This window comes from Aythya fuligula, chromosome 8 (assembly GCF_009819795.1).
Source record: "Aythya fuligula isolate bAytFul2 chromosome 8, bAytFul2.pri, whole genome shotgun sequence".
NCBI lineage: Eukaryota > Metazoa > Chordata > Aves > Anseriformes > Anatidae > Aythya > Aythya fuligula.
Window position 1 is genome coordinate 21,120,243 of NC_045566.1, and position 19,143 is coordinate 21,139,385.

The 19,143-nt window shown below is 45.9% G+C and overlaps 1 protein-coding gene across 1 annotated transcript in view; it reads right to left on the reverse strand.

Moving 5' to 3' along the window:
- Positions 1 to 19,143, reverse strand: part of ACBD6 (acyl-CoA binding domain containing 6) — a 73,771-nt gene that overhangs the window by 22,949 nt on the left and 31,679 nt on the right. Inside the window, exons 5-6 of the mRNA XM_032192776.1 lie at positions 18,637 to 18,742; positions 13,047 to 13,136 (exon numbers count right to left, since the gene is read on the reverse strand). Of these exons, the coding sequence (XP_032048667.1) occupies positions 13,047 to 13,136; positions 18,637 to 18,742 (196 nt within the window). The remainder of the gene's footprint in view (positions 1 to 13,046; positions 13,137 to 18,636; positions 18,743 to 19,143) is intronic.

The window sequence follows — 19,143 nt, forward strand, 5'->3', positions numbered from 1 at the left end:
GCCACACTTGTAGGTTTATTTTTTTTTAAACTGATCTGGTTGCAGAAAGGGATACGTTCAGCCCCGAGATGCACGCAGATAAAAGCCCCACTGATTTCAGCAGGGGATTCATGTGTTTGTCCTTCATCAGAAGTCCTCGGGAATGACACTTTGCCATCATCTAAATCCCCGGAGGCAGAGTTCCTCTGCCATGTCCCTCCGTGTCACCGCCTGGGGAAATGCTGAGCCACAATTCCTATTTCTGTGTTGGTCTCTGGTTTGTTCTCCCTTATTTCCATTCCCTCAGCCTTTCCATTTGCACTACCTGTCGCTCTGCATCTGATGCCAAGAAGAACTTTTGGGGAAAGGGACAGACAGCCTTTGCTTCTTGCCTGATGCCTCAAGTGGCATTCGTGCCAGCTTCAGCCATAAAAATCAGCTAGAAGAGCTCAGGGCAACACTGAGCCCGTTGCTCTCCATGTGCTGCTCTACCGGTGTGCCCTGCTCACATGCAGATGTAGAGGAGCTGGGCACAGCAGTGAAAACTTGCCTTTAAAAAAAAATATTTTAAAAGCTTGACAAGTTCTTCTTTTCGATTCAAGTTGTGCTTTCCTTTTTCCGCCTGACAAAATAAAATCTAAGAGTTTCTGACCGTGTAGTTGTTCCTAGGTAAATTCAGAGAGCTGTTTCGTGTCGTAATTTACCCGTGCACAAGAGGAACACCTGGCAAAAAGGAAAAAAAAAAAAAAAAGATAATCTAAAACAGGTCAAAATGAATGCTTCCAGTGGTACACTCCAGTTTGCATCTTCTTCAGTTTGAGACTTCTTCCCAAGCCGCTGGGCTCCTGTGGCTTAGCGAGTTGCTTCCTACCAGCTGATGATTGCAAGCTGACCACCTCCACGCTTCACTTTTCCATCCGAGAAGAAAAATTGATGAGCAGAAGTCACCAGAGCTCTGAGTTTTTCTGCTGCTGTGAAATATCCAGATCGAAACTGCCTTCACGGTCCGCATTAACCTCGTTACTTTGCAATTAGGACCGGAGGTGAGGGTGCCCGTGATCACCTCCTGTCGTACAAAACCCGAGCGCTCGGTTATCAAGCTATGAAAAATCGATCACCTGCAATTGCTGAGCCATAACTTTACAAACCTCTTCTGGGTTTGACCAGTGGAATTTAGACTGCAATGCTCAATTTCACACCACTTCGGAAGCCAAATTGCCGTGTAATCTGTGAGCATCGCTCGGAAATACCCTGACAATAGCATCGGGAATAGGGCATCGCGGAGAAGGCAACCGGGCAGCTTCTGCAGATCTGGCTTCAGACTCAGATGTCATTTGCACGGTGTGACTGTGATTAAAACTTGAAGTTAAAAAGAAAAAAAGGAAGTTAAAAAGGAAAAAAAAGAGTAAAATGAAATTTCCTACACACAGGTGACCCTGCCCCTGGCTGCCCAAGCACCTACCAGGCTTTTTCCGTAGCACACTGCAATCTAGTGCTTTCTGAAACGCTTCTCATCTTCCCTCCGTGCTGCAGAAAGTCAGCCACTCGCAGCTCCTTCCCTACTCTTTCCCGTTTTGTTCATTAATCACTATCTCGTTTTGAGGGCCCTGCTGAAAGGGTGACATTTCTCATCTGCTCACCGAGCCGGGGAAGGAAAATGGCTCCAGAGCTGGGGCTTTCCTCCTCTCCATCATCTCCTGCACACACCAAGCTCGTACAGGAACGTGCCCAGCCTCTCCCAGCAGCAGGGACGTGCGGTGATCTCTGGTGTGTAGCTGCATGGCAGGAGGAGAAGCTGCTGGGGATAAGGCCACCTCCAGCCACCTGGTCCATCGCCCCGCCACTGCTCACCTGGAGCTGGCTGGGATGCATACATGCTGTGAATCAGACCTCTGAAACCAGCCTGGATAAAAATAAAAATATATAAAATACATATAAAAATATATGTATAACTAAGGAAGGAAATATCGTAGGGGAAAAAAAATCAATTAAAAGAAATTTGCAAACCATCGTGTTAGAGCATCTCATTTAGAGCAGCCACTTTTTATTCGTAGGGCAAGTAATTGCAGTACTATCACAGCAGTTACACCCTGCACTGCAGAAGGTGACAACATTTTTAGGGGTATTTATTGTAAGCACACTAAATTCAGGACTGTACCCCGCAAATTAATTTTCAAGGGTGGCAAAAGTCAGCTGGCTGGAGCTGTTATTGCTAATAGCTAGAAAAGACCCACTTAATCACTTTGCATTTTTATTTGTGGAAGATAAAGAAACATTTCTTTCCCTAATAGCTCCATGCTTGTTTCATCTCATTTTGTCTGGGCTGCAAGATCTGTTTAATTTCATTTGATCAGTTTTCTCAGGGTCTTAGAACTACCATATTTTTATAATCTTGTTATATCCATGAGATAAAAAACAATTATTTGCCCCAGCATTTCCCAAATGGGAAACCAAGACAGAAAGAAATCAAGTGACTTGTTCAAGGTCACGCAGGATTTTGTAGCAAAACTGGAGAATTAGAAACCTGAACTCAATTCTTAATAAACCACGAGGGGAACTTCCTCGCTGAATCACCAGGGGTGCTGCAGGCTGGGACGTCCAGCGCTACTTTTTTTTAATAACATGCACAACTGCTAATGACAAGCAGCAAACTATCTCCCCCTTCACTATAACAGGGAAAATGGCAGCTGCCAATGCAGTTTTGTTACTGATTTCTGCCATTTATGAAGTTTTTAATAGCCTCAGGAACTCTGTTTTGCCCTGGTCTATGCTGGGAAGGAACGGGGTAGCATCACCAGGACAGCAGCAGTCTGGAGAGGGACAGCACCGACCTAGAGAGGAGGCTGAGGTGCTACGAGGCAGTGAGGAAACCTCAACAGCAGTTATACACATGCACTGAACAGCTGCCTTGTTTGCTGTGCTCTGTCCATTTGTGCATTTGAAGCTAATGTCCTGCAGTGGAAAACAAGAGGTGTTTTCCGGAGGCAGTTTCAGGAAGGTGTGAGGGTGCACCTACCACTTACGAACACCGAAATACCATCAAGGTAAGCCTGCAAGCTGACCAGCCAAGACATCTCACCTAGAGCGGAGGTGTAGAGACCTTTTGAACGTTTTTGGCGAGTGGGACACTAAAAGATGCTTTAGGCTGATGCAGTGCTCATGGGGAGGAGGGGGAACGTCAAAGAGCCCCTGGCTGCATCCGAGCTGCGGTTTCCATCTCACTTCCAAGCGGTGTTGAAGTACACTGGCAGAACAACATCCATCAGAGATGGATCAAATGCTGACCACAGCAGGATTTGTCCTCTACAGAGGATACGAGTGGAACAGTTGAATCTGCATAAATACTGCATTAATAACAACCAGCCCGGGTGAAGATAGCATCTCGATATTGAGCACCAGGCAAACACCTACCTGCTAAGAGCTCAGAGAAGCTCCTGAGGTTGCTACTGCTGCTGAATACTCCAGAACCAGCAGGTAGGGCTGCGTGGACAGTACGGTGCCCAGGGCTCAGGCTAGGACCTGCTGGCTTCTTCCCCTGGGCCCAGGGCTGCAGTTGACTCTCAAAGTCACACCGTAGAGCCATGGATAAGGACTGGGGGTCCCAGCCATCGCTGGCAGATACAAACCCATGCAGAGGGAACATTTTGGAGGTCAGAGCAGAGAGTGTCTGCATTTCTGAAGATCAGGTGAACCCACACCTGCCTCTGCTGGTTTCTCCACCACGACAGAGCTACCTTAGTGGTTATTTACGCTGCCCTCTTCCAACTTTCCTCTCTCATCTAATGTAAACGTGCTATAAATACAGGCTTGGCGTAAAGCCCATCAATCCACTGCTCAGCTCCCCCGGTCCTAAAGGCCTTTCTCTGGACACGCTGTGATTTAGCTCCAAGTTCCTGTAAGTCTGAGCAACTTCTTCCAACCTCCGTCAGCACTAATGTGACATGTGCCCTTGTGCTACTTCCGAGACACCCGTACCTTGAGAAGCCGAATCCAAATTTCGGCACGACTCACGTGGACGTCGTTATGGGCGTCCTTCTTCTGCGGCTCCCACGAGCCTTGGAGGAGTTCCTCGGGGTTTTGGAGGGAGCACTGATGAAAGTCACCCTACCCTGGGCATGCCACAGGACTTTGCCCTCAACAAGACCAAGACCTCTGCCCAGTGTCAGATAATCCGTCACTATAAGCTACTTGTAACCAAGCCAGATATTTATTGCTATTGATCTGCCTGGTCCCAGTGAAAGACTTTTGTTCTCCCAACCCGGGACTTTGACCTCAATTAAGTTATGAATTTCAATCCGATAGACTGCTCCACTTACCCTGCTGCTCTCCCTGACTGGATTAATTAGAATTAGCTAGGCTGGGAGTCACCCCGAGCGCCTCATGGATCATGTTATTTTAATAATAAATAAAGAGACGGCAGCAGCATACAAGGAAGGATTCTGAAAGATTGTTCATCCAAAAGCATCATTCAGAACCTGCCAATACTAATTTCTCCGAGTTTGATTACCTCATTTACTTCTTTTTATTTCTATTCATTAATTGAGTTTTATCCCCCATTACTTCAGCTCCCCAAATGTGCCCTTCCTATAAAGGAACCAGACGCGCACGTTGCCGTTCCAAAGTTTTATCGCTGCAGCTCATCAGAAGTAGAGTTAGCAGGAATGGAATAGTCATTAAGCATTTAATAATCTAATAGTGCTGAGAAAATATAGATATAATGGGTGGGGGGAGAGGAGAGGGACGAGGCAACCCTGTCTGGTGCCACGGCGCGTGCGCTGAGGCCTCCTCACGGATGGTTACTTGGCTGGTGGACAAAACCGAGCGCCTTCAAGGAGGTAACATCCCACCCTGGAGATAACGCATATATATCAATTAGGGTATTTTCTGACAGCACAATAATGCCTCTGCAATGAGACCAAACCGGGCTGAATACCGAAGAAATTTGATTGGCAAGGGGAAGTTTTTGAACTCGGGAGTCGAGGCCTGATGGCTACATTATCCTTATTACTTCTCCTTCTGTATAAAAGCAATTACATACTTGAAGATGTCGGCTTGCCCAGGACGGTACCGAAATGGATTGTCTCAGCCAGTCATGTCACAGACACACTACGGAGTTATTGACCCATAAATGAACACTTATTTGTCATGCTCATTTTAATGTTTAATTGGCTGGAACAGGAGGAACAGATTCAGACGATGGAAGTTTACCAATTTTTCAAAGCATGGAACACAGCTTGCAGAAAGCCAGGTCCCGACCTGAGAAAACACAGCAGAAAGCCTCAGTGCACCTTCCACCCTCATCTAAGTTCAGGCCTTCATTTTGTAAGAAACCCTTCTTAGGACAGGCTGATTTATTTCAGCCAAGCTGAGCCTTGTAGCAGGAGACAGAAGGCTCATTTAAACGCAGGATGTCTAAGCTGGGACAGCCAACCTGTCTGTTAAGTAAACCAGAAAGTTCCTGCAGTGTGGGATTTGCTGTTTTCCAGCAATGAAGCAGTCACCTTGCGAGATGCAGAGGGAGAAAAGCCCCAGCCTTTGCTTCCCTGTGCAGGTGAGCACCGCTGAGCCCTCTGCTGCATCTCACCCCAAGGGCTCCCTGTCCACACAAATTTCCAAAAGCCTTCCAAATGCATCCTCTCAGAGGCTATTTAAATGCTCCTGCTGGAGAACAAGAGGGAAGGTCCTTGCACTGACTGGTAGCTGATTACAAAGGTAACGACTGAATAGGGAGAAGGGATGAACTTGCACAATTGCTGGTGATCACTCCAAGGGCTCAGTGCGAGGGCTTGGGTTGTAAAGCAAACACGTAAGCAAACAAGGGGAGCAGGCTGAGAGTGAAGCATCCTCTGTTACATCTTCCAAAGCAGCATAAGCAAAGCTGACTGTAAAATGCTATGAAGAGATCTCAGAGTGACAGGACACTTAATAAACAGTTAATAAACAAAAAGGAGGCATTAGAAAAAAAGAGAAGAAGTAAAAAAACATCATTATATTGCTTCATTAAGATTCATGTTGCACTTACAGCAGGGGCACGGAGAAGAGCTACTCCCATGTCTGGAAGAAACCATGGAGGAACTAGAAATGATTCAAGGAGGTGCAAAGCTACTGAGCGGCTTCCAAATAGGGCACAATTAAACAGATTAATTTAGAATTAAACTTCTCAGTCTGACAAAGAAGTGATCAAGAAGGCTCAAGGAGGCTGATAAAGCCAAAAGCAGGACAGAAAAGGTAATCAGGAGAACAATTCCTGTTCCTCATTGCACCAGAAAGATGGGCTACCGCATGAAATGTCTGTGGCACGTGCAAAGCAAATGCACAGCTCAACCACAGAGCTCCCACCGGCATAAAAGGCTGGGACCCACATAGGGACGAGAGAAAATTATCAAAGGAAAATCCAGGAGCACAAAGATAACAGCAGGGGTTTAGGAAGCCTCCAAGCCACACGCTTTGGGTAAATATATAAAACTATCTCTATGCTTACCCTGTTCTGTTCCCTATGCATTTACTCCTCCTGCTGTGAGGGATGTGATACTGAGACTGAAAGAGTCCTGCATTGACAACTACAGTCACAGATGCAGAAATGAGATATAGAGGTTGAGAGGTGGAAACCTAAATTAGCTTTGCAATTTTAGGTGCCAGTTTGCCACTTATGACCCACGGAGTCAAGCAGCAGCTGTAAATTAGTAAAAATCTTATTTAAAATCTTTTAAAAAGAAAGCACAAAGCATTACTGTCCCAACATCCAAAGTTTGGGATAAAGTCAATCTTATTTAGGACTAGGAAACTAGTAAAAGTTCTTTGCATCAAAGCCTGCAAATTCAGCATGCCCCAGTGATGTGCTCAGAATTTATTTATTTTTTTTACTTTAAACAAACTGGGAGAGATAACCAACAACAGCTGAATACAAAATGCCATTTGGGAAGTAAACCCAGACTCTCCCATGTTGAAAACTCCTCAGAGAAAACCAGTGGCAGGATTTAGCTCCTCCAAAGCAGGGAAAACTTCTTCAAGTTTTCTCTAGGAAGCATCTCCCCTGAGCAGAATAGCTGGCTGCTTGGCAAAGGCTTTTCCCCTGGCACAGACGGTGATGCCTGGGATGTAGGAAATGAAGCAAGGCTGCAGACCATTCCTGTGGTGATGTGTTCACCTGCAAAACCAGCTCGGCTGCCACTGGTATCCTGTTTGTGCAGCTCACCAAATACCTTAATGAGGGGCTAAAGCATTTCCAACAATGACTTCAGAAATGGCAGGTGCTTATTTCGAAGATGACCCTGGGACAATGGGGCTTGGGACCATCCCAAGTCCTTGCAGGGAGGCAATTCGAGGTAAGGACATTTCCTGCATCTGCAAAGACATGTACAGCCAGTAAGGAATAAAATACATGTTTCTCCTCTGCACCAGGACATGACAGGCAACGGAGTGCCACCTGCACCCATCTAAGAGCTACCTGCTGCTGGCCTGGCTCCTGGGAGCACGCAGACTGCAGCCACCAGGCTGCACAAAGCTGTGCTAATCAGGCACGGAAACAGGCACAAGGTGTCCTGATGCAGAGCGTGGTCACGCTTCCTGAGCCTGCCCGAGATAAAACTATGTGCCTGGTGGCAAACTGCATTCCTCCTGCACCAGCACTGGCCACGCAGAGTGCCTCCCTCTGCACAGCAGAGCCCTCAGGACAAGGTGATGCCCACAAACCATGCAATCCCACAGCAATTCCCTAAAATGTGCTGCTGTCCCTGGTCCCTCGATTTAATCCCTGCATTTTGATTACCCTGAAAGCAGCTTTGAGGGTAAAACAATGCAGACTGCTGCTAGTTTTTCAGGACAGGCTCTTGGATTTCACTTCTTCAAACGCTGCTTTTGCACGGAGAGGTTGAAAGGACTGCGTGGATCCTGAAATCACTGCTGGAACCACACCGAAGCAGGCTGGTGAGCCTGCTTTGCAGGCAGTGCTGCACGCGCGCTGCCGGAGCAAGGGTGCCAACTGCTTTGCTGCACCAGCAACGAAGCAATGATTCATATGTCTACAGGGAGCAGAAGAAACAAAGGCTGTACATGTCAAGCTGGAAGATGGGAAGAGACAATGCAGAAAAAAAAAAGAAAAAAATCAGCATGCACAGGCAGAGGGAAACATCTCCGTGTCCTTACGATCTGGAGTTCGTGTTGATGAGACCTGAGGTGTCTTCAGAAGCACGAACCAGGGACGAGTCTCCGCATCCCCCAGCATATATTAAGAGCTGCAAACATTTTGCAAATGCTTCTGCTGAAAGGGACTTTTCTCCCAGTAGGTAAAATCAGCATCTGCTGAGTGGTGACCATTTAACATTCAACCTGCTGCCAACCTCCATTCCACAGAGAGACCCACAGGAGAGACATGGAGCGGTGCCACTTCTAATAACTGTGTGACTGGCACCATGTCAATGCTTTAATGTAGAAAGCTACCCTCTGTCACTAAGCAGATCTCTCCTTTCTTTTGGCTAATGGATTTCACACCCATTGGCAACAACGTCAGGACTGAAGGGGTGTAAGCCTGCAGTCTTCTGAGATCTGCTTGGCAAAGCCGACTACAGAAATATTGAGATAGGGACTGGGGGGGGGGCTATAAAGAAGGAAGAAAACTGTTGTGGTTAATAATTCTGCTCTCATTACTCGTTGCCTTGCCTTTCATCTTTGTTTAGTTTCTTCATCCATTTGCCATCGTGCTTCCTACTGCAGCGATGGTCACTTCAGCAGCACCTGCAGTGGCATTTGCTTGCGGCGAGTGTAACGCCGCCAAACCTCTGCAGCACTCGTCAGATCCAGGAGAGGGTCCTCATGGCTTTACGAGCCAAGCTTTTAGTACATTCAGGGGAAAATTTATACCAGGGCCATTAACAAAAAGGGCACAAGGCTCAGGTATTTTCCTTTTTAAATCTGATGAGGTTTAGAGAATGACCCTAACAGCAGAGTACTCTGATGGCTGGCACCTTACCTACAGCGGTGTTTGCTCTGATAGGTGGTGGGGGGCTGCATGGACACAGGCACAGAGTCAACAGGGAGGGGAAAGCTGTGCAGGCACAGCCTGGGACCTCTGGTTCTTCGTCAAGAACCATCAAGATGCCCACACCAATTTCCTCAACGTCTCCCTGCAGAAAAACACAGGCACGAAGGCAGGGGAGGATGTGTGCTGGCTGATACTGGCTTCACTTCCAAATGTTGCCTCCAACACAAGACCCACAAAGACACCGAAGCAGTTCATTTTCTTGCTGTGAAATCAGAATGAGCATAGTTGAAAGGAAAAATAAAAAATACAGGCAGTGACTTGCAGGCAAGGAGGTCTGACTTTTTCTCGCTTCTTTTTACCCTATGCGCACAAAATCCTTCAAGAGTCAGGCAGGAAAACGGAAAAACTAAACAAACAAAACCAAACCAACAGACCACCAATCTTGGCAATATTTGACATACCCATAATTTCTACTTCACTTTTAGCTAATGGTGGAAATTAGTCTTTGCGCAGTTGATAAAAATCAACCTGTCTCTGCTGGGTTAGCCCCATGATCTGTGGCCCAGCAACTACCTCTAGTACAATTGATTTTCCTTTTTGGCAACCAATAGGCCAGTCAATAATAATGTTGTTTGAGAAGGATTGAGTCATGAGGGAGATGAACCCTCCCTGCCATTTATTATGTTTGTATTGTCTCCATTTGAAAAGGTTTTTTTTTTTCCAATGAAGACGTGACCGAAGGTATTACGAGGGGACAGCCACTCCACGTCCCGGTCTCCAGAAGCTCTCTGACTCACCAGGGTGTTAGCATGCAAATGGGGATGATGGTAGCTGCTGTCTGCTAGACGTTTGTGGCAGGAGACTGGGAAAAAAGACAAGCCAAGGAGGCAATCACGCTCCTCTTGCTACTCTTGGAGGAAAAAATTGAAAAAGTAAACCCAGCTAGCTCCAAATCACAAGCTAGCAAGCACGGCTTCAGAGAGCTGTGCTGCCTTGGGAGTTAGTACAAGATGCAGATGCAACATCAGCATTGGCACCAAGGAGCAACCAACTCTCACTGCAGGCAGCCACAGGCACACGATGCCTTTCACTGAAATGACAAGTGTTCACGAATAGTAAAACAAAATCCACACATACCAGCAACAAACTTCCTAACCTGGCAGATTCCAGCTTTGGTTCTCAAGTTTCCTCCCCAAACCCTTGAGGGTCCGTGGGTGACCCATGGAAAGCTTACTGACAGCAGCTCCGAAGTCTCTGTACAGTGATGTGCCTTTACTGAGGACGTGAAGGGTCAGCAAATAAAACAAAAACTGCTGTTATAACTTTTTCCAACCCTGAAGTACTATAATTGGACTGCAGTTTTACATGTACAAATGATTTCCATAACATCGATAAGCTGATTAATAGAACTGCACAATAATGTGGTTTAAGTCATAAAACAGAGGAATATTTGGGCACAATTTTAACTCAGCAGCAACCCAAGTATTGTTTTAGACGTAGTCCTTAATTACCCTGTACACCGAGTGACATGGATCCACCAGCAGCTAACAGCGTTTAAGACTCATCCACGTGGCCAGGTCGGGTTGAAGAGTTTTCTCAGAGTAAGCAGAGTAACCACTCCAGGACAGATACCCACGCTTACCCAAAGGCATACCCTGAATGCATGGATTATTCCAGAAAACAAAATTACACACAAATGCAAAAGAAGTGCCTCCACAGCAAGACCAGGATGAGTCTCAAGTCTCCTGTTTTGATGTTGTAGATATGAGACAGAATTCATCATTTTCCCTTCCACTGGCCAATTATTAGAGCACGATGCCCTTCATCTTTCTTAAAACAGCACTCATATTTTGTAGACTTGAAAGCTGCGATGCTCCCTGCACAGGACAACCACTTACACGGGGCTTTTGTGCCAGAGCAGCAGGAGGAGACCAGAGTCAGAGGCATCCAACCCTGCCCCAGGAGCACTTTTCCACAGCACGCATTGCAAGGAAAAACTGTCACAACTGAAGCTTCAACGGGGGAAAAAAGGTTTCCCTTTGTTGCTTGACCTTCTGCAAGGAAAACTTATTCATGTCTTGATATATTTTAAAGCTAGAAATTGATATTACAGTCATGTTGCCCGAGCTGCTTTGTAACTGCTGGGTTACAGATACGCTCCCCTTCCTTCCACGTCATTGCTCAGTTAAAAGCACACACTTCAAGCAAGCAGAGCTTGCAGGAGGCTGTTTTCAGACTGATCTCCAAGCTCTGGGTACTTCCAGCAGAGCCCCAAAACACCCAACCACCACCCACTTCGAAATGGCCCCTGGCTCTGAAAATTTAGATAATTCACTCACACAAATGCCCCTTTGAAACTGCAGCACCACCATTTAAACCAAAAAACACGGTGCAGGATCATGGCAGTCCAGAAGCACAGCATGTGGTGATTCCAAGACCCGAAGCTGTTTTGAACATGCCACAAGAATGAGTGGTACTGAGGTGGTAATGGAAGGGTGTAAATCTGTCAGGCTGCTGGACTGATTTTTAGAAGCATGCTAAAACACAGGTAATTTAAAAAATAAACATCAGTCTGTAAGATCACTCTCCTTCACTATCTCACCCTCACAATCCCCAAATTTATTCTCTCTCCTACACTGCCTGCATTTAGGTGCTGAGATGGGAAAGCACCCAAAAACTCGAGCAGGTGGCAATTGCAGAGGCTGTTGGCACACCGGGCTGGGGCAGCCTGCGAAGAGAAGCTCTGCTGAAAGCACGTCGGGCTGAAATAATTGAGCCACTGATTCAAGGCACCAGAGATTCCCTTACACCCTTCTTTATAGCCCTGACATTAACTGATAGAGCTTTTGGTAACGGGTAAGAGCAGACACTGCAGCGTTTATGGCCTGTTAGGAAGCCAGAGTTTTTCCCTCTCCCTTTTTTCTTTAGGTTGCTCCTCACAGAGTTCTTTCTGCTCCTTCTCTGGATATGAATTCTCACAGGGGAAAGGTCAAAATGAAAAAGAAATAAACATTGGTTCACAAAGACTTGAGATGTTATTGCAATTCATAAATGGTTGAGAATAAAAATGTGTCTGCCTTCTCGGGGAACACACCTACGTGCAAAACCAGAACCTTTATAAAAATTCTCCTTTATTACCTTGGTGGAAAAAAAATCAAAGATTGATTTTCTTTTTATGGCTATTATTAACCTTTTGTTACTGGCCAAAAATAATCTGGTTGGAAAATGTGCAATACATCAAAAAAAAAAGAGAATTTAACAGAAAATTAATGCTCAGGGAAAAATAAGATGATTCTTCATTCAGCCTTTTCTTTTAAGAGTCAGCCCTTACCCCCAAGAAATGAGATAAACATCAAAAAAGTGAATTTTCAGACTGCTGCCATGGTACAGCACTCCAAACCGAACCCACTCCTGGGCTGTTGGGTTGTTGGCTCCTCTGGAGCCATGCTTCCTAATATGCATCCCATCTGCAATTCTGCTCAGACAAGGGCCAGAAAGACTTTTTTTTTTTAAACAGAGATTTTGTGTGTAAGTACTAACACAGCTGCTTTTAACCTATGAACATTACAGGTCTGCTGAGAAGCCTGCAGGTTGCAAGTGTGGTTACGGCTGTACAAGTTCCCGAGGTGCCTATCGCAAGGCTGTTTAAGCCACTGTTGGTAAGAGCTAGCAAATTTGTCAAGAGGTGCACGGGCAGGAGAACAAAGGCTACAAAAGCCAGGCTGGTAAAGAGCAGTCAATCACAATTTGACAGAGATATGTTGAACAATTATTTCCGAATACAATCCCACTTAGACAGGTCAGCTCTTCGTTACAGCAAGCTGACAAAACTAGGAGCAGCTTCGAGCTGGCTGGCCAGAAGGCACCAAGCCCTTGCTAAGCTGTTGCTGAAGCAGTGCAGTTCCCAGCCTGGCATATTAAGGGATGCCAAAATTGCTGCCAGTTTACCTCTGACGCTTTTGGATGCTCTTCTCTGTGATTAATGGTGTGAAAGAACTTGCTGTGGAGTCTTGGAAGAATTCAGAGTGTGAAATGTTTGGTCAGGAGGCTACGTAACATTGCTCAGGTTCAGCCTTTCGTTCCTTACCTGGCTGTTAACGTCGGCAGCGTGCTGTAACAGTACTGAAACGAGCTCCTTGTGTCCTCTGTCGCATGCCCAGTGGAGCAGAGCCCTGCCCTGCAACATCCAAGAGAAAATTATCAGAGCTAGCCAAAAACAGACCAAAAAAAACGAGTCATGCTATGAAGTACTGAGTACCAGGAACAAACACAAACAAAATAAAAGGTACGTAACACACTGGTGCTCCTGATCTGGACTTGAAACCCATGTTTCATTGGGAAAAACTTGACCCCTGTTTTTCCCAATCCTACACAAACCAGCCCCAGACCTTCGGAGGCGAAAGCAGTTAGATCAGCCACCGCCTGGCCATAAATCTCTCGACACAGCGGCGGTGAGCAAGGTGAGCAGCTCATTCATCTGCTAACGGGAAGCACGAGCCAAGCTTCCCAAGCCGAGTGCCAAAATCTGCAGGTGGGGCAGGAGACACCTGGGGCTGGAGCTCGCCCTCCTCCTGCCGGGCATTCTCCGGGAGCAGCGGAGGCAGACCATTATTTTGAGGGAGGAAACGTGAACTCAGGCATGAGGCATTAAGCTTTTTAACACACTTTTTGACCCAGCAAGTAATTAATTTTTTGTAACGCATAATTTTAATGTTACACTAATTAACCCTGAATCAGAATGAATTCTCTGACAATGACTTTCCGCGGAAGCACTGGTGACATCCATGGGGCCATTTACTGACGGATGCTCTTGTACTCAACACCACAATCAAAGCCTAAGAGGGGAAAAGAGTAAATTAAAATAAAAAAAGTAAACATGGAAAGATCTTCCATTTATCTTTAGCATCCCTAAGTCCTACCCGGGCTGGTAATTACTTAAAAATAAGGATTTCAGTTGGGCAAATAACAGCAACTTCTTTATGCCAGACGTTTATTTCAGAAGCAAGAAGCACTACCTGCAATATGCACACTAACACTCAGTACTTCCAACTGGTTGCTCCACTTTCTTTATACGTGCATACAGGAACAATATCAAAATTACACAATTGCAATTTTTGTGCAGTTGTGGGGCAAAATAAAGCCATTTCTATCCTTTTCATGAAACTCAGGTTATAGTTTTGTGGCTCTAATCTGTTGTTTTGCATTTGGCTCCAGCCAAACAGAATCTTATTTCATTTTATTGGTGCCGAATTTGGCTGAGACTGATGAAGGAAGACCAGCAGCGCAGGAGGAATTGGGCTGCCGATTCTGTGAACTCAGCGATGCTGCAGCAGGGTGCAACTGGTCCCTTCCTACCACGCCGGACATCTGGTTCTGCTGCAAACGTTGCCTTGTGAACACGACAAGAAACCGAGGCCCGATCACCCACAGTCATTAAAAATCTCCTTGTGCTATTTGCAGGAGTATGGATTTCAAGTCTTGGGCCAATTCCACTTTGGATAATTACACTCTGCTTACCTATATATTTTCTCTGCAATTCTAAATGGGTACAATATTTTCCAATTAGTGCCTTAAATGGCTCTGCATTGTAATCGTGCGCTATTAAGCAGCTGACACGTTCCAGCCCAGCAGTGGCTGCACCCTTGCAGCGTGTTATCTCCTAAACACTGGGTGCTGGGGATTTCGGAGACCTCCTCTGCACGAGCACACTGTTTGATATGGAAGTAAAAATACCTGCAGAAGAGTCTCCACTTCCTTACGATAGAACAAAAATTGCTGCCAAGAAACTTATGTTTAAAACCAGAAGATACTCACTGCTGTTTGCATAGAATGAGACAAGTTAAAATGCTCAGTTCTAGCTACAGGTAGTTAAGACAGTTGTACAGCTACAAAGCTGACTTGTTTCCCATGTCCTCCTAACAAGAAAAAAGCCTCGGAGATGAGCCAGGCTTCAGCTGGATGTAGGATCTCAGCTCGCTGTGCAGCACGGCTATCAGCTACCCACAGCGCAAAATCCTTTAGCCTTGCCCAGCTGTTGCTTGCTATCAACATGTGTCTGCGTGGTTAAACAACAGGGCAGAAACGCGGAGAGCCACAGACCGAGCTTTTCCAAAGCACTTCCCATACGACTATTTCATTAGGTAGTAAAAAAACTCAGACTGACAGCAATAATTTTGCAGGGGAAAGCACTGCAGGGGCGAGGTCTTGCCCAAACGCAGTCAAACATCGAGGTGCTCGCTCCCTGCAGCTCAAACACACACCAATTGTTGCAGAAGTTACATGGAAGGATGCATTTTCCCCTGCCTCTGAAATATTTAATAAAATAAAATAAAATAAAAGCATAAAAATAGCCCCAGTGCACTAACCCTGCCTCTTAAATCTTCTGTGCTTTGCCTGGACAGCCACTGCCAGCTTGGCCAGCTCCCGCAGCAGTTTCTCCAGCCAGCAGCATATCAATTTTGCTCAGCTCCAAGTCACAGGGTGTTCACAAACAAAGCACAGGACAGGGATTTGTCTCGGATACACCGAGCCTCGGCAGACGAGCGGATGGGAATGATTTTCACATCAATTAGCCTGTGCAGAGAAAGAGGAGAACAAAGCCAAGCCCAGCGGATACACCACGATATCAGGGTGTCCTTCTAGGTACCACGTTTGCAGCTGTAATGGTCGTACACCACTGGCAGCTGATCCAACCTGGAGCAAGTATTTTATTTCTGGTAATTACGGAGAGAGACACGTAAAGGCTGCGTCCCCTTCCTGACACCGGGGAGGTGGTGAACGGGAAGGCAGCGGTTGCAAAAATCCAGGTGAAATTCAGCTTTGATTTGGAAGTCAGTCACTTCCAGAGCTGGGAAATGTTCAGGGAAATTCTTCCTTAGCAGCCCAGAAAGGCGATGCTGCTTTGAACCCATTTCCACCTGCCCTCGCCTTGGCAAGCTGGCAGCAGCTTGGCACTCGCTGTCTCAACAGCATGGGAACCGGGGCCCAAACGAGCACCATCCAGACGCCTTTTATCATTAAGCTCTGGCAAGGGCTTAAATGCTGCACACAGGTAACATGTTTGTTTATTGGGATTTCTCCAACAATTACAAAAAAAAAAAACCCTCTCTCCACAGCCTCCACGGCCCTTGGCACAAATTACAAAAGCAGCTCATCTATGCTTCTGGACAACTTCTGGTTAGTTAGTAGTCCAAGAAATATTTTTCCCATAAAGGCAGCAAACAATCCACGCTCCCGGAAGGTGCCCGAAGCCCTGTGGTAACCCCACAGCCACAGTCCATTTCTTCTTCCATTAATCCTGCTGACACACGCATGAGGAACTGGTTGTTTTAGTCTGTGCGACTTCTCCTAAGTGAGTGCAAGCTATCCTGCTGAACCCTGGGCAATTTAGATAGAGTAAATGGAGGCTTGTACATGATTACTGTCATTAGATTCTTTGTCTAATTCTAAACTGAAGCTTATTATATCCAAACTGTTCGCAGGTATGCAGGCTTCAGTGCTCTACATGAAGGTTTTTATTCATTTTTTTTTTAATCTAGGGAAGTAGACAGCTTATGCATCCAAAGTTGCCAAGCCCATCTCTGTCTAAAGCCTCCAAGACTTCTCTTGCCCCTTCTGAAATCCTTTTGCTTCTAAGCAGGCTTGTCCCCATTTCACATTTTCCTTCTCATTTTCTCCTTTTGCTAACTTCTTTCAGGCTCACACCAAATTAGAGAGGATGCGATTAGATACAGGACGAATGCATCACTTGGAGATAAAACCTAAGCACCTTGCAACCTCAGCCGAGTCGTTACCCACGAGGAAAGGCTGTGCAGTTAGCAGGAGAGTGGTTAATGCTTTGGAAGGTTTTGCTCCACAAGTTAACTCTTCGTACGTATCCCTGCTGCCATTTTAAATTTATACGTGCTTAAATCAAAAGCCTGACAGCGTGAGTTATGTTCTGAGGGCTAGGGGAAGCATCTTCTGGGTACGGCAGGATATATTTATGCAGTAACACTAAAACAGTTAATGAAAATGACAAGATTATGCTTGCATACACTTCACTCTACTAAAGGCTCGCTCTGGGTTATCTCCATCCTAAAATGGGTTCTAAAACTTCAATCAACCTGCACGATATTGGAAAATCAGCTGCACTCCAGATTTCGAAAAATACATTTGGATACCAAACAACACTGGTAATGGTTTCAGCTCCCTAAAACAACTGAAGTATTTCTTTCAGATCTTCCTTTTTGGTACCCTAACTTATTTATTTATTTTACCAGTTAGAAACGAGCCTCAGGAAGCCAGCACTTGCCAAAAAAGAAAAAGAAAAAGGAAAAAAAAAAAGGCTCCTACCTCCTACTTCCCTGTGTCAAGCATTTGCTGGGGTAAGCAAAAATAAACGATGCTGTGAGAATTTCACCTGTGGGGAGATTTTGCACCAGTGAGAACCATCCCATCAACCTTTCACAGGGTGCAGAGGTGTCACAGGTTTGCTGAAGCAGCTCCCTGCTCTGCAAGAGTCACGGGCTGTGAGTTCCTGAAACAGGCCCCCTCATACATCGGACTCGGTAACTCTCAATGAGGATGTCACCTGGCAGTGTTCAGATCTGGCTCTGAATGTTTACACTGAGAGCACAGAAATACTTCAGCCATCTTTCACAATTTCAAAAAAAGCAAAACAATTTCTTTGCCTGAAAACAAGCACGTTTGCTGTTTGAATGCAAAGGAAGGTAACAGCTTCTGAACCTGCCTAACTAGGAATGAGCATCTCAGCAATGGAAATGAAACGTGATGCTATTATGTACTTATTCCAAGTGCGTGATCTCCAAAGTGAGCTTTTATCACTTAAAGGACTCCAGCCATGTTCTGAGCTTCTGCCCTGGGTGCTCAGTGCTGTAGCCTGTGGTCAGCAGGAGCTCAGTATACGTGCTGTTGCAGCGACCGTGTGGCACACGACAGCTTCAGCTCATTGAATTTACGATGTGAAATTCCAAGCCTGATGGCGAGCACCCTCCCTCTCCTCTGAAAATTAATTCACACGAATTCCTGATTAATAATAAAAGGCCCTGCCATCAGCATTCAGAGCCCCAGCCGGGGCTGTCATGGCTCAGAGGGCAGAAATCTGCTTAGAGCTACAGGAGAACCCAACTGAATTTGTGGCGTCTCAGTCTATGAATGTGTAAGCACTTCATCTGTTCACCGAGACACAATGTGCTGGAGAGCAGCGGGCAAAAGTAGCTGCACATCCTATTGACCGAGAGCAGGGCTAGGTGGCAGTATGCAAGCACTGAACCCAGCGCAGTGAAGCTGGTTCTGCTGCACTTCCTGAGGGCTGAGCTGTCTGCTTCAGGTGTTAACTTTCACCAAAAAAAAAGGATCGACATAATTCACATTTTAGACACTCGTCCTCTCCTTGAGGTTTCTGGCAATGGCTGCATTAGCTCCCTGTGGGGAAATGGTGTTTTATGGTGTTTTGATTCTGATAAGAAAAAAAATAAAGACTGGACGATGCCTCTAGAAAGTGGGGCTTGTAAGGGGTCTTACTCTGCAAGTTGCTGCTGGTGTTGCTGGAAATAACATAGGAAGTTTCTGATATGCAACAGCATCACAGGGCATCCACTACCAGAAAGCCAGTGGAAAGCTGCCATTTTCAAAACAGCTCCAAGATTATTTTTTTAAATCTTTTTTATCCATACCTCTTCATCTGCAACATTCACATCCACTTTTTTCGATTGAATGGCTTTGGTTACATAGTCAATGTTGTTTTCTTTGCAGTAGTCAAAAATGTTCTTGTCCTCTTCCCTATTCAGGAAACAAAAGCAAGAGAAGCACCGTGTTACTGCACAGCACAAAGCCACGTGCACATCATACACCCTAACTTTGCCATGGACATTTCAACAGCATCACTGGAGTGGAACAGACTCCTGGTACGGGGCATTCAGAACAATGTTTTTTTCCAGGTAAGAGACCTGGAAATCCTGCTTCCTAGAAAACAAAGGTTCTTTTAAACAATGCCGTGCCAGGGCAGAAGACTTGCTCCCGTGAGCTGGCACAAGTCTATAAAGTCTGTCAACACAAACCACATTCAGCCCTGGTATAAAGCTCTGCAATCCCACAGAAGATAAAAGACTAAACCTTTATTCTCCTTGCTACACAAACAAGCCTGTAACAACAGCTGCTTTGGGTCAGACCATGTTGTAGGC